Raw genomic sequence first — 16,106 nt, forward strand, 5'->3', positions numbered from 1 at the left:
TAAGAATAAACTCATTGGAAATTGGCTTCTCTGTAAGTATACCTAAGGAGTTTGTTTCCTAATGAATCATAGACTTGTAATATAATTCATTTACCAGCTGTTTCAGCTGAAAATCAAACTACATGAAAACCGGTTTATGATAGCATTACTAAGGACTTATGTTTCACAATTATTGCTTGGCTTCACTTTCCAGATCCTCCTTGTTTCATCTGAATAGGGAAAATGTAAAGGAAGTATGTATGAGCTACTGTTTTTCAGATGGAGCTATTTTCTGCAAATGAATCTTGTATCTTACTAAGGACTTTAGAAGTGTTACCACTATAGAGTTAATAGGTCAACAATCTGAGAGACCTGCTGATACTTGTACGTCATTCTGATACCATTCATCTCTCAATGCAAGTATTTTTAAGTCAGTACTTAAAGATTTGGTTAACTTCCTAACCCAAGTATTTCACTAAACATGATTTCCTTTGAAAGCTCCTAAACATCCTCTACCTTCTCTAGTATCAATCACAGTGAAAAAAAGATGCTGACAGCAGTCACTTCATTGAGCCCTTCCTGGAAACTAGCAGAATGTCAAATAAAAACTGCAGTTGCTGTATTCTACAGGAAACAAGAAATGCTGAGAATGCAGCATTCCTTTAGTTCTTCCATCAACAGGATACCAACCACTGTTTTCTGTGGGCTCCACAGATTTCAAGCAACAAATAAAAATGCCTTTAACCCTTGCTGTCCCCACATTTAAACATATAGTTTTTTTCTACTCCATGTTAGCCTTTGAGAGAATCACTGTCTCTTAGAATTTTTGATTCTGGTCACAAACTCCAAATTTAAGCAATATATTCAGGAAGCAACCACAGTTGGAGACAGGTTGTCAGACTATTATTAGCTTTGGTAAACTACCAGGAGACTCAAAGACAAAGAATTTTTCCTACTTGTAATCAACTGCTGATTAGAAATTTTCAAAAACTTTATATTTAATGCATTCTTTAAAAATAATCCAATAATTAGATGATATCAGATTAGGCCAATGTTAACCAAGCTGCAGGGAAATATAGGAGTTTTTATGCCCCAAATCTTGGAGATGGATATGACTTACCAAGATTATGCCCCCCCGTATAAATGTAATTCAGCAGCACAAAACAACCAAATGCTACTACCATAGCTACATTCAACGGCAGGGGTGAGAAGTTGTGCAGAATATATCCAAACCTACCAAATGGGCTTACTTTGAGCGTTCAAGGCCAGGCGCAGTGGCTCATGCCTGTAATCCCAGCACTTTTGCAGGCCAAGGTGGGAGGACCTCTTGAGCCCAGGTGTTCAAGACCAGCCTGGGCAACATGGCGAGACCCTGTCCCTACAAAAAATAAAAAAACTGGCCAGGCGTGGTGGTGTGCACCTGTAGTTCTAGCTAGTTGGCAGGCTGAGGTGGGAAGATTGTTTGAGTCCAGGAGGCAGAGGCTGCAGCAAGCTGTGACTGCACCCCTGCACTTCAGCCTGGGTGACAGAGCAAGACCCCATCTCAAAAAATATATATAATACTTATTGCTGACTTAGCATAAAGGATGTTATAAATGAAAGTAACCAGGCAGACATTAAAGGCTTGGTTTCCTGATATGAATAGAGTATCTGGACACTCTCAATATTCAAGTTATAAAGATCCTTGATAAACTTCATTCTATGACACAACTTCCCAGTGACTTCACAAAATGTACATTTAAGTGGGAGCCTAGTGTTACATTCTGTCAACCCCATCACTGTTGTACATATTCATGTTTCTACCCTATACTGAGGGACCTGCCAGGAAATTAGACATGCCCTATCCCACATTATTCTAGTTAGATCAATCATTTAAAGCACAATCAGTCTCCCAGGTGCTACAAGTTCTAAGACTAGAACCATTTTATTTTACAATTGAGTCACTAGAGTATTTTGTTTTCTTTTTTTGAGATGGAGTCTCGCTCTGTCGCCCAGGCTGGAGTGCAATGGCATGATCTCAGCTCACCACAACCTCTGCCTCCCGGGTTCAAGCCATTCTCCTGCCTCAACCTCCTGGGTAGCTGGGACTACAGGCATGCACCACCACGCCCGGCTAATTTTTGTATTTTTTCAGTAGAGACGGGGTTTCACCATGTTGGCCAGGCTGGTCTCAAACTCCTGATCTCAAGTGATCCACCCACCTTGGCCTCCCAAAGTATTGGGATTACAGGAGTGAGCCACTGCACCCAGCCTGGAGTGTTTTCCTGTGAGCTTAAATGCCACAAATACTGTTTTCAAATGAGTGAATGAAATAACTAACAATCAGCATGAGGAGTTACAGATTATCTCAAAATGATTTAATATTAACAAATTCAGGGAGTTCAAAATGACATTAAAATGATTAAAATGACATCAAAATGATTAAAATGACAACCACCATGATTTGCTTTCAATTAATACATATTGAGCATCCATTATTTAGCAACTTAACACAAACTCAATATTTTAAGTACAATTTTTGTGTGAAACTGTCCCCTTTGCTTATTTTGTGCTAAGACTGTAACTTTGTCATTACTAGTGAGGAAACAACCTATAGGAGAAAAAACAGGTTTTAGGCTCTCAGAGGCTCTTTGGGGGTTCAAATTGTGATTCACGTCTTCTAAAAACAAGTGAAGACACTTTCCATCTCAAAAACTATAGACACTGCTTCACTATCTAAAATTCAGGGTTAAAAAACTAATATTACTTTGATTTTTTTGGTCAGGAAGAGGATGTGCCCTAGATGCTTATAGTTTTGGTGATTTTTTGTTTGTTTTTGAGACAGTCTCGCTCTTCTGTCGCACAGGCTGGCATGCAGTGGCACAATCTCGGCTCACTGCAACCTCCGGCTCCTGGGTTCAAGCAATTCTTGTGCCTTGGCCTCCTGAGTTTTTTTTTTTTTTTTAATTCATGGTATTACAACTTCCTCAGGCCTGTTCCAAACACTAAGCCCTTTTAATTTTGGTTCTTTCAAATTACATAAAGTTTTCTGTCATTGAAAAGAGCTTCCATTCCAATTATTTGGTTTCTAAAATTCTTTTTTTTTTTTTTTTTTTTTTTTTTGAGACGGAGTCTTGCTCTTTCGCCCAGGCTGGAGTGCAGTGGCGCTATCTCGGCTCACTGCAAGCTCTGCCTCCTGGGTTCACGCCATTCTCCTGCCTCAGCCTCCCGAGTAGCTGGGACTACAGGCACCCACCACCATGCCTGGCTAATTTTTTGTATTTTTAGTAGAGACGGGGTTTCACCGTGTTAGCCAGGATGGTCTCGACCCCCTGACCTCATGATTCGCCCACCTCAGCCTCCCAAAGTGCTGGGATTACAGGCATGAGCCATCGCGCCCAGCCCGGTTTCTAAAATTCTTAAATTTGTAACCTATTCTGTCACACACACAAACACACACACACACACACACACACACAGACACACACACACCACTTTTACTTAATTCTGGGATTTACTTCTAAATTAAAATCTTTGTTTTTTTTTTTTTTTTTGAGATAGGGTCTCACTCTGTCCACCAGGTTTGAGGGCAGTGGCATGACCTCAGCCTACTGCAACCTCGACTTCCCAGGCTCAGGTGATCCATCCACCTCAGCCTCCCAAGTAGATGGGACTACAGGCGCATGCCATCACACCCGGCTAATTTTTTTATTTTTTGTAGAGATAGGGTTTTGCCATGCTGTCCAGGCTAGTCTCGAATGCCTGGGTTGAAGCAATCCACCTACTCTGGCCTCCCAAAAGTGCTGGGGTTACAGGTGTGAGCCACTGCACCCAGCCTAAATTCAAAATCTTTAAAAAAAATCTTATTAGTCCTTCCACATTGCTGATTCATTCCACAGAGTATGAATTCCAGTTCTGCTCTTAACTGATTTCAGAACCAATTGTTTCTGTATGTTTTATGTTATTACATCCCATTATCTCCATAGGTCTTTCTGTTCCTTTTACATCAACTTTTGCTGCATGCCACAGATGATGTCAACAATTTTCTAAAGTTTTCTTCTGATTCCAGCAGAAAAAAATTTCTAGTATTTCTTCAGATCTCTCCCTAGCTCTGTAGTTTTCCCAATAATCATATACTTAAAAAAAAAGCCTGAGCAGCTGTGTGCCAGACATTACACTAATGCACAGAGAGTTCTACAGCAAATGAGACACTCCCTTCCACTCAGTATACGTAACAGGTACACAGCAATTACAAAAATGCCATGAAGTTACAGGGATGTATGCCTAGCACAGATACATGTAGGGGTATATGCAGTGTCTCAGAAGAAACGGAAACAATCTAAAACAGGGTACACAATATAAGGGAGGGCAGGACTACAGAGTTTGGGAGCAGACACACAGAATTAAAAATACCATATAGGCCCAAATAAGGTACTTATTTTCCCAATTAGACGAATCATCCCAACACCCCAAAAAGCTGTCAGAAGATGTGAAGAAAATGGAACTCTCATATATTTCTAGTGGACATGTCAAATGGTGCCACCACTGTGGAAAACAGTTTCGTGGTCTCTCAAAAAGTTGAAACAGAGAAATTACCGTATGACCCAGCAATTCCACTTCTGAGTACATACCTAGAAGAACTGAAAACAGGCATTCAAACAAAAACTTGTACATGAATGTTTGCAACAGCGCTAGTCACAATAGCCAAAAGGTAGAAAGAACTCAAATGTCCACCAACTGATGAAAGGACAAATAAAATGTTGATATATCCATTCAGTGAAGTATTATTCAGCCATAAAGGAATGAAGTCTGATATATGCTATAACATGGATGCTTAGTGAAAGAAGTTAGAAACAAACGGTCACTTATGGTATAATTCCATTTATGTGAAATATCCAGAACAGGTAAATCTATAGAGACAAAAAGCAAATTAGCAGTTGCCAGGGGATGGGAGGAGGGGGATGGGAGAGGGACTGCTTCACGTGTATGGGGTTTCCTTTTGGGAAGATGAAAATGTCTTGGAACTAGATACAGGTGTTGGCTGCACGACACTGAATGCACTAAATACCACTAAATTGTTCACTTTAAAATGGTTAATTTTGTTATGTGAATTTTATCTCAATTGAAAAAGTTTTGATCCCTTTCCATTATAAACTCTTAGGGATTAGATATATTTAATGTACAATTCAACTAGTCATTTCACTTACTTTACAGACATTTAAAATTATAAAACTAGGCCAGGCACAGTGGCTCCCGCCTGTAATCCCAGCACTTTGGGAGGCCGAGGCAGGCAGATTGCTTGGGCTCAGGAGTTCGAGGCCAGCCTGGGCGACATGGCCAAAGCCCATTTCTACAAAAAAATACAAAAATTGGCTGGGTGTGGTGGCACACGCCTGTAGTCCCAGCTACTTGGGAGGCTGAGGTGAGAGGATGGCTGGAGCCTGGGAAGTCGAGGCTGTGGAAGCCATGATCTCGCCACTGTACTCCACTTGAGACAGAGCAAGACTCTGTCTCAAAAAACAAAACACACAAAACAAAATTATATTTAAACTCTTCATATGCATTTTTGACATCAGCACTGGAAAGTCATCTCCATTTCACAATGCTTTTCAAAAATCCATTACAGAGCAATCATACTGGTGCAATTTTGTAACATCAAATCTATTTGCGTTATCAGGAGAGTTGTTTTTCTCTTATCTTTCTATATAAATTATGATCTCTAGGCTGGGTGTGGTGGCTCACACCTGTAATCCCAGCACTTTGGGAGGCTGAGGCAGGTGGATCACAAGGTCAGGAGTTCGACACCAGCCTGGACAACATGGTGAAACCCCATCTCTACTAAAATTACAAAAATCAGCCAGGCGTGGTGGCGGGCACCTGTAATCCCAGCTACTCGGGAGGCTGAGGCAGAAGAATCGCTTGAACCTGGGAGGCAGAGGTTGCAGTGAGCCGAGATCGCACCACTGTACTTCAGCCTGGGCGACAGAGCAAGACTCCATCTCAAAAAAAAAAAAAAAAAAAAAAATTATGATCTCTAGAAACATGCCCGAATGGACTGCTTTTCAAGGAATATTTAAATCATCTGCTTATAACATCCACAGTTCCAACTGTGAGGCCATACACAGGAGAATTTTAGATGTGTAAAATTTGTCTCTCACTAATCCAGTTGATTTCAAGCCTGTAGCAGCATTTGCCAAACAGCATTCTGGTGCTCAAAACAGAAGCAACTGTGAGAGGACACAATACTATGGAGATTCAGTAAGGCTTTTAATAAGGAGACTCTTTCCTGAGGATATTTGTGGTAAAAAAAAAAAAAAAAAATAAAAATAAAAAAAAACAAAACAAAAAAAAAAAAAACCTGCCTTAGATTTTCACAGTTCAATATGACCAAATACAGAGTATTGCAGAGACTGGAGAAAGAGATGGGTTTTTGTAAACCATGTTCTCTCTACACGTTTTTTCCCCCCTTATTATTCATCTTTAAATAATGAGATCTATCCAAAGTCAGCTGTTTGCCAAGCAGAGCATATATATTGACAGTCTTTAGCTTCAGTCTGTCCACTTTGGTGGTTTTTTTAAAGCTACCTTTCTCAGATGAGCAGCTAATCAGAAATAAATGCAAGTTGGCCAGGCACAGTGGCGCACGCCTGTAATCCCAGCACTTTGGGAAGCTGAGGAGGGTAGATTATTTGAGGTCAGGAGTTTGAGACCAGCCTGGCCAACATGGTGAAACCCCGTCTCTACTAAAAATACAAAAAAAATTCGCCAGGCATGGTGGCTGGCCCCTGTAGTCCCAGCTACTCAGGAGGCTGAGGGAGGAGAATTGCTTGAACCTGGAAGGCGGCAGTTGCAGTGAACCGAGATTGCACCACTGCACTCCAGCCTGGGCAACAAAGTCAACTCCCAATCCAATTCTCATTTTTTCATCTTCTATGACTCCCAGTTTCAACCTATGGTCATGAAAAACTATCATCGCTGAGACCCCCAGTGTGCATCAATGAGGAACTCCAGAAATCGATGGATGCAGAAAATGAGAAATTAGAGAGTCTGGTGTAACTTCAAGATCTTGGCTTCAATAACTGGGTACACGGTAGTTTTTCTCCTTTAGTACGGCACATATATTCAACTCAAGTGGACAAAGGGAAACTCTTCCAGGGTGGAGGGGAAGAACTGATATTCGAGTGCCTGTAAGGGGTTAAGGGCTAAATATTATACTATAAATACAAAAACATACTGTAGTCTAACTTTAAAATTGCCAGGAAATACTGTTTTAATAAATGAGGAAGTTGAGACAAGTTGAAAACCTGACATAATCAATAGATAAGCCCAGATTAAACATCTGAGACATTTTCCAGAATAGCACACTGCAGAGTTTTTTAATGTGACAAAATATGGCTTTAATGGATCTGGTTCCTATTCTTTCAGAAATAATCTTTAAAACCGTCTTACTTCAAAACTTAAAGAAAATCCTTATTTACCTAAGGATTAGGAACAAGCAGTATTAACAGTACTGGCAGTCTGCCTCCAAAGCACAACCCTGCAAGTCTGTAACCATTTTCCTTTCTACCATGATGCTACTCAAAATGAGCAAATATATTCCACTGTCACCTTCCTTTCCTATCCCTTTCATGCACAATTGCCTTCCTTGAGTTCAAGCTTCTATTTCTTGGTATAAACACAAAAACATGAATTTATAGTAAAATAGAAGGCAGAAGTTTCCTCCTTTCACAAGTGGCTTCAGACTGGAACACATTCATTCTTTTCAGTAAGAAAAAGTCTATAGAAAAGTGTGACAAGTTCAGTCTTATGAGAGGGATGCAGACAATCCTGGTTACAAGTTAACCGGATCCCAATCATCCTGCACAATTTTCCGATAGGAAATAGGATAAAGTCCTTAAAAAAGATATAGCTAAATAATCATTCAAGGCATAAAGTCAGATGTTAGTTTGCTGTCTCGTACTTTTCTCATAATATAAAAAATATTTCCCGATAAACAAATGACAGTACTACTAGAATCAAAGAACATCACAGCATAGATACAAACAATTGTGGTACATTTTGCAACTCAAATGATACAGACCATTTACCAAATGAGGCAATGAGCCAAATGAAAGAACAAATATTAAAAGTCTGACTGCTCACTAGCTGTGTGACTCTAGAAGTTACCTACTATGAACTTCAGTTGCCCAATCTCTACAATAAGGCTAATCCGACCTAAGCACAAGGGTTCTCTTGCTAATTAAATGAGATAATAAATATTAAATATTTAATACAGTTCTTGGCATGTAATAGGCGCTCAAACAACTATAATGGCCAATGTATTTTGATTTTATGGATTAGATTTCAGGACAATTAAGATATGAATAGTTATTGCCTCAAAAATAGGACAAGGCTTGGTGTCTCACACTTGTAATTCCAGCACTTTGGGAGGCTGTGACAGGCGGACTGCTTGAGCCAGGATTTTGAGACCATCCTGGGAAACATGGCAAAACCCCGACTCTACAAAAAAATACAAAAATTAGCAGGGTTTGGTGGCGCACACCTGTAGTCCCAGCTATTTAGGGGGCGGAGGTGGGAGATCACCTAAGCCTGGGGAGGTCAAGGCTGCAGTGAGCCTTGATCATGCCACTGCACTCCAGCCTGGGCAACAGAGTGAGACCCTGTCCCCCCCGCCAAAAAAAAAAGAAGTAGGACAAAAATATCTTAAATTATGCTTAATTTAAGGAGATAATACAAGAGACTCACAAAAGTCTGACAGATGGGTTTTGCATAATACATTTAGGTCCAAGCTTTCAGCCATCTTTTGAGTTAAGAGCATTAGCCATAGGCATTTGACCAAGAAGCAAAGACAAGACACCCAGAGCTGTAAACTTTGCTGTGGCTCAGAAGACAGGTTTATTTCATGAAGTAGTTTTGGCACGGCATATAGTGCATGAACTTAGAGAAACAGCCCTATTCTAATATACAGGACTAAAATATCAGCTATGAACCTACTGCTCATCTAAGTGAGAAGATTCACTTCAACACTACCACCCTAAAAAAGGACACATACAATAACTCTAACAATCGCCTGACCAGCATTCCATGTGGGTATTTTATCCAATATGATTAAGTTTTTTTTTCAAATATGTCTGTTCAAGGAACCCTAATTTAAAATGTACCAGTGGCACACAATAAGACTCATGGAACATAATACAAGGTTTATTTAAAAGTTTCTTTTTGGGGGGCAGTTTCAGAGTGTAATCAACTTTGTATCATATCAATATTTGTATTAAATTGTGCACAATATCAAATGTTCAAATACATAAAAGATCCACAATCAAGTAGACAACACTGATGGCTGGAATGACAAGTGTACAGCCTTTGCCAACTCATCAATGGAAGCATGAATGCAAGGTGTAGTCCATCTTGTTTATCACCTTGTCCCTAGAGTCTAACACAGTTCCTGATCTGCAGTAAGTACTCAAATCTTAGGTAAATGCACTAACCCCAATTATTTATACACCATAAAACACTGGATCTGCAAATGAATATTGTGTCATTGGTTGAGATACCTGAATAAAATGTACTGGACAAAAATTAGCCAATAATTAATGCTCCTAAAATGCTACATAAAGTACTTTCACATACATGATCTCAGATCCTCATAATAACTTTGTGAGATAAGTATGCCCGTTTCCCAGAGAAAAAGAAGCAAGAGGTTAAACTTAACCTGTGTTGTCCAATATGGTAACCACAAGTCACAATCCACATACGATAATGAGCACTTGAAATGTGGTTACCGCAATTTTAAAGTAATTAAAATTAAATAATAACCAGTAAGTGATTCAATTACTGGAAAACTTAAGTATGTTTGAGATCACTGAAGTATTGCATATCTGCTTTCCTTTTTCTTCATTTTTGTTTGTTTAATATAGAGACGAGGTCTTACTCTGTTATCCAGGCTGGTCTCGAATTCCTGGGCTCAAGCAGTGCTCCTACCTTGGCTGACAAAGTGCTGAGTTTACAGGCATGAGCCACTACCCCCAGCCCCAAATCTGCCTTTCTAACTGTAAATTTTATGAACTCTAAATACGGACCAGGATTTCCAATGAAAATAGGGTCTGAATTGATATATGCTCTAAGTATAAAATATACATAGCCCAGCGCGGTGGCTCACGCCTGTAATCCTAACACTTTGGGAGGCCGAGGCAGGCATTTCACGAGGTCAAGAGATTGAGACTATCCTGACCAACATGGTGAAACCCCATCTCTACTAAAAATACAAAAAAAAAAAAAAAAATAGCTGAGCGTGGTGGCACGCGCCTGTAGTCCCAGCAACTCGGGAGGCAGAGGCAGAATTGCTCGAAACCAGGAGGCAGAGGTTGCAGTGAGCCAAGATCTGCCACTGCACTCCAGCCTGGCAACAGAGCGAGACTTTGTCTCAAAAACACACACACACACACACACACACACACACACACAACTAGATTTAGAAAATTTAGTATGAAAAAGAATGTAAGGTATCTCATTAGTAAATTTTATACTGATTATATATTGAAATAATATTTTGCATATCCCAAGTTAAATAAAATATATTAAATTTAATTTTATCTGGGCAGGGCATGGTGACTCACGCCTGTAATCCCAGCACTTTGGGAGGCCAAGGTGAGCGGATCACTTGAGCCCAATAATTTGAGACCAGCCTGAGCAATATAGCAAGACTGTCTCTACCAAAAAACCCCAAAATTAATTAATTTTATGTTCTTTCATTTTTAATATGGCTGCTAGAAAACTTAAAAAATTATTTATGTGAGGCCAGGAGCAGCAGCTCATGCCTGTAATCCAAGCACTTTGGGAGGTCGAGGGGGGGCAGATCATCTGACGTCAGGAGTTGAAGACCAGCCTGGCCAACATGGTAAAACCCCATCTCTACTAAAAATAGAAAAATTAGCCAAGCATGGTGGCGGACACCTAAAATCCCAGCTACTTGGGAGGCTGAGGCAGGAGAATCACTTGAACCTGGGAGGTGGAGGTTGCCGTGAGCCGAGATCGCACCACTGCACTCTAGTCTAGGTGACAAGAGGACAGAGCGAGACTCTGTCTCAAAAAAAAAAAAAAAAGTATGTTGCTCATATTATTTTTCTATTGGACAGCATTTGTTTCAACAACCCCTAAAGCCCTCCCTGTTCTGTCTACTATACCACATTGTTAATCTATAAACAAGTAGAGGGAACTCACCTCTCTGGGCCTAAGTCCAACAGGCAAAAAGCACTCTAGGATACTGTATAACTTCTCTTTTTAAGGCCAATTATTCAATTTCTTTGAAATATTTTGTGTCAGAAGACTCAGGTACACATCCCATTCCGACAGCATTCCCACTACTTTGAGTCTCACTTTTTAGAAAGGTGTCTGCGGGGATTGAGTGAAGATCTGAAAGTACCTAGCCAAATTTACAGCACATAATAAGGTCTCAAGAAGTCTGCTGCTAGTCATTGTTCATCACCACCACTTTCCAAGACAGACAGTATTCAGTTAAAACTTTTGAACAATGAGTGTTTTAATTTTAGCTAACGAAATATTCTAAATACATAAACATGAGTGGTGAGATAAATCTTCAAACTTACACAACACATCAGCATGGCCTATAATTGTGCAGTCCAATGTAGGAGTCAATTGTCACATGTGGCTATTTACATTTAAATTAAAAAGAAATTAAAGCAAAAATTTAGTTCCTCAGTCACATCAGCCGCATTTCAAGTGCTCAATATCCCTATGTAGCTAGTAGACAGTTCCATCATTGAAGAAAGTTGTATTGGACAATAACTTGAAGAGAAAAAGCCACAACAGTAACAATGACAGGGAAAACATCTTGTTAAATATAATTCGAATAACATATAAACATATGTATGGAAAAAACAATTTTGCAAAGAAGCTGAGGACTCGATATAAATGGAATCTTTTAAAAGCAAGGTACAAATTCCAATTATGGTCAGAAACAATTGTTCAAGAGCAACTACCATGGTTCCTGAAATGTGAATTTTCCTAAATACTCAAATGAAAATGATTGTGTTCTACATACACACCATTCTGTGTCTTATTTCCTAATCAGAGTGAAAGCACTTTCACTAAAATTAACCACACACTTTAAGCTGGGTAAACTGATCATCAAGAAAATTCTGAAGAATATGATACATTTTAAACTTAGAAGCTATTCCCAGGAGACTGCAGCATAATTCCAGGAAGTTTACCTCTTCCAGAGAGTACAACTAAGCACGTGGTAAATCCCAGTACTTAGCATTGCTTTCTATTCGCAATCCAAGCTAACTATAGCAAGAACCCCTAACATTTGACTCAACGACACATTCCATACCTGCATCTATGGATCAAAGGGGAAAGAACAGGGTAGGGAGATTTTTAATTGAAGACCCAAAGAATCTAGGAATACAATGGAATGTGTCAAGTGGCCTAAAGATACTTAATGTGCCAAAAAATTGAGAATCACCAAAAAATTAAGAATCACAGGCAACATTATATGTAGTCTAGGATTTTTATACAATCTGCAATTCCAACAATATCTTGCTCAAATAGGCACTCATTTATTAACTGCTAGCAGTCTAAACAGTCTAGGAAAAAAGAAATCTTCATATATTAACATTTATTTGCTGTAGGTCCAAGCTTTGATGACAAAAGATCCTTCAGTTGGACAATGTAGTTAAAGGGTATAAAAATAAGTTCATTTACAGTTTCACAAGCTAACTCTATACTCATACTTAAGTTCCTCATTTCTTGTTTCCAGTTTTTATCCTACATGTTTCAGAAAGTTTTCTGCTACTTAGCAAACTGGTAGAAGCTCAGAGGTCAGAGACCTAAGACGCCAATTAAAATAATCCTTATTAGTTGGGCTTGGTGGTTCACACCTATTATCCCAGCACTTTGGGAGGCCAAGGCAAAGGATTGCTTGAGCCCAGGAATTCGAGACTAGCCTAGGCAACATGAAACTCCATCTCTACAAAAAATACAAAAATTAGCCAGGTGTGGTGACTCATGGCTGTAGTCCCAGCTACTCAGGATGCTGAGGTGGGAGGATGGCTTGAGCCCAGTAGGTCAAGGCTGCAGTGAGCTGTGATGGCACCACTGACCTCCAGCAAAAACCCTGTCTCTTCAAAAAAAAAACAAAAACCTTATTAATTTTTAAAAAGGGAGGAGATAATGATATGAAGTTAGGAGATATATTATCATGGAAGAGGCTGTAGTTATTTGGGCTCCACAATTAATCAGCTGGAGCGGTCACATTAGCTAAGCAAGCTTAAGTTTAGGCATGACATAGCAATCCAAAACACAGAGGACTGAATTTTTCAATTTGCAAATCTGCTTTATATTCAAAATCTTCGAAGTATTTGAGAAGAAAATGGCTTCATTCAAGAATCTGCAGAAACTTTGAGCCAGTTACAAAATAGACATGTATTAAATTTGTCTTTAATAAGTGACAAGGTTGGGTTCCAATATTTGGGATCATTTAACAATTCTTGTCTCCTCTTTAAAAGAAATGAAAAGCTATTACTCGAACCACCACAAGATTTGGTAGTGAGCTATACATCTGCCATGGAAGATAAACAGCAGCTGTACTTGATTCTCTGTGTGGTTTATAAACATTTGTCTGCAGAAAGATATTTCAGATGCAGCTTAGTATGAAAATAAGCCCGCGTTTTCCCCTCACACTTAAGAACAGCACCTTCTCAACTCTCCACATTCATTTGCCACCCCACTTTAACAAAAGTAACCACAGCAATTAAACTTGGATTGATAAAAAAAAAAGTCCATTTTGTTATTTAACATTGTTAACCCTCTGTAAAAGTGTTTTTATTGCCAAGGTATATTCCATTACTTCAGATGAGTTATTTTAAAATTATAGATGACTTAAGAAAGTGCATTATTTAACTCATTTTATGGGTAAAGGTTATTCTTTACATTTCAAGCCTTAAAGGAAAATAAGTCCTTGCTAGTGCAAACATGGTAATACCTGCAAAGAAATAGGAAATTATGTTACTTATAGCCTGAATGTTAAAACCTTTTATTAACAAGAATCCTTTATGTATGTTATACCAATGGGGGAATGTAAATAAAAATGGTCTTCAATGGTAAAGTGTCTAATAAGTCACTGGTATTAGTGTCATGTCAAACCACTGCATTCTCTGTCATTATGGAATTAGCCCTTCAGACGATTGAGCTAAGGCAGGTTTCTTTAAGGGGATATTTGGGAAGAAAGCAAATTAATAGGAATAAATTATTTCAGCTACAGTAAAAATCAGGATTGGTGACACAGGAAAATCAAAAGCTCTGAAAAGGCTTAATTCAGTGAAGCCTTCCAATGGTCACCTGCCTAGGCCCGCCACTGGCATGTTGCCAGATAACAATACGTTGCCTCCAGGATAAGGAACCAAGGGGAAGAACTCTAGAACTTACTAAAGGGAAGCCAGTTACAGACCAAATAGCCCTGCAGGTCTCAGAGCAGCTGTGCTCCGTCCCCAGGGCTCTGTTCAATTCCATGGGATCCTGAAGAAGATATTCAAAACTATCTGCTACTACTCGAGAAGACTAAAAGATAACCTCTGTATCACCCTTTCCCACCTTCCAGAACCAAAGAGGGGTTAAGAGCCACAACATCCCGAGAAATAAAAAAAGGGGGAAGGGGAGGCGAGTTTCCTTAGGGACCTTGACCCCACACACTCTGAGACTGACAACGCTCTGAGAAATGCGTTCTCCCATTCTACCCTCGTTCCATTCTTTCAGTGACCTTCTGTCCCTACTGCCTCAGGGAAGGCAAGAGAAAAGCCACCGCCTCACCACCACCCCCAACCCCCACCACCGGAGAAGGTGCCTTTCTCAGTTGAGAGCCGCAGAGGGAGGAAAAAAAAAGGTTGCTCCTCCCCAACCCACCCGCCCCACAACTTCTGGGTGCAGACACGATGAAGGAAAGACGAGAGCAATGGAAGGTGACAGCCCCGCACTGGCCCAGAGGATAAGAATCCTCCCTCTGGTAGAAACAAGGGAGAATCCCCCCTCCTACTCCCCTATCCAAATGAATGAACTGAATAAAATGGGGAGGAGAGAGTTTGTACGCGCAGTTCTGGCCATCCAGGAAGCAAGATCGAGAGGCCTTTGGATCCAGGCCTGGTCTTTGCACCCTAACTCCTGTCCTTTCCATCCAAGCCCCACATTATTTAATCTTTTAAGCTTTCCAAGATAGTGCCCCCTCCTCCATCTACCCCAATTACCGACAACCCCCCCCGCCCCTCCAGCTCCGATCCTGCTCGGGCCCGGACTCCAGCGTCTTCCATCCTTCCTACCACCTTCTCCACAGCCCTCACCAGCCTGGGCCCGGCCGCACCTGGAGATGCTCCTGAAAACGAATTGGCAGAATCTGGGCCATGGCGCTGTCGGGGGGTATGGTCTCCTCCTGTCACTGGGGCTGCGGGGCAGTGGCTGCCCGGGCTCTCCAAGGGAGAGGAGGAGGAGGGGAGCGGGGAGGCTGGGCTCAGCAGGATCCTCTCCGGGGACGCAGGAAACTGGCAGGCAGACGAAAGAGCTCGGGTCGGGGGCGGAGGCTCCAGGGGCCAGGAGAGCCGCAATGGCGGAACCGGGCGCAGCGCCGACTCCGGAAACGGCTGAGCCCAGCGGAAGGATCCCGGAGACAGAACTCCGCCCAGTCGCCTCACCCCCTCTGCCTTATGTACCCCTCCACGGAGCGGCGCGCGTGGCGGGCACAGGAATTCGGGGCGCAGTGCGCCCGGAGCCTCGCTTCCTGACGCCACACGGGGGGAAACAGAGGAACCGGAGGGACTACTTTTTTAGACTCATCACTTTCGCCAATCTTCTTTTTCTCCCCCCACTTTTTTTTTTTTTTTTTTTTTTTTTTTTTGCATTTTGCCACATCATGCGACTCGGGGCGACGACGTCACTTCCGTGGGCGCCTTAGGTCCCACCCACGTACTTCCATGTGCACGTGATACTGATGGGGAAGGGTCGGCTGATGGTTGCCAGAATGGAGAGCGCGTTTTAAGGAAATGCGGCGTCTCCTGGGAATGAAGAGGCTTTTGGGCCACCTTGAGGCATGACTGGTGCCGCTTCCTTTCCCTGCGACCCCTGCCTGTTCCGACTGAGCCCCT

General features: G+C 41.1%; 1 protein-coding gene across 3 annotated transcripts in view; it reads right to left on the reverse strand.

The window, feature by feature from the left end:
* The window catches only part of CLTC (clathrin heavy chain), a 77,266-nt gene extending 61,362 nt beyond the window's left edge, over positions 1-15,904 (reverse strand). The window contains exon 1 of one of the 3 annotated variants that reach the window (XM_055257858.2): positions 15,329-15,904. In XM_055257858.2, coding sequence (XP_055113833.1) covers positions 15,329-15,370 — 42 coding nt within the window. In that variant the 5' untranslated portion in view covers positions 15,371-15,904. The remainder of the gene's footprint in view (positions 1-15,328) is intronic. The other 2 variants (XM_055257856.2, XM_055257857.2) reach the window with 2 other exon arrangements.
* Positions 15,905-16,106: the final 202 nt, after the last annotated feature.

The sequence above is a fragment of the Symphalangus syndactylus genome, chromosome 20 (genome assembly GCF_028878055.3).
Source record: "Symphalangus syndactylus isolate Jambi chromosome 20, NHGRI_mSymSyn1-v2.1_pri, whole genome shotgun sequence".
NCBI lineage: Eukaryota > Metazoa > Chordata > Mammalia > Primates > Hylobatidae > Symphalangus > Symphalangus syndactylus.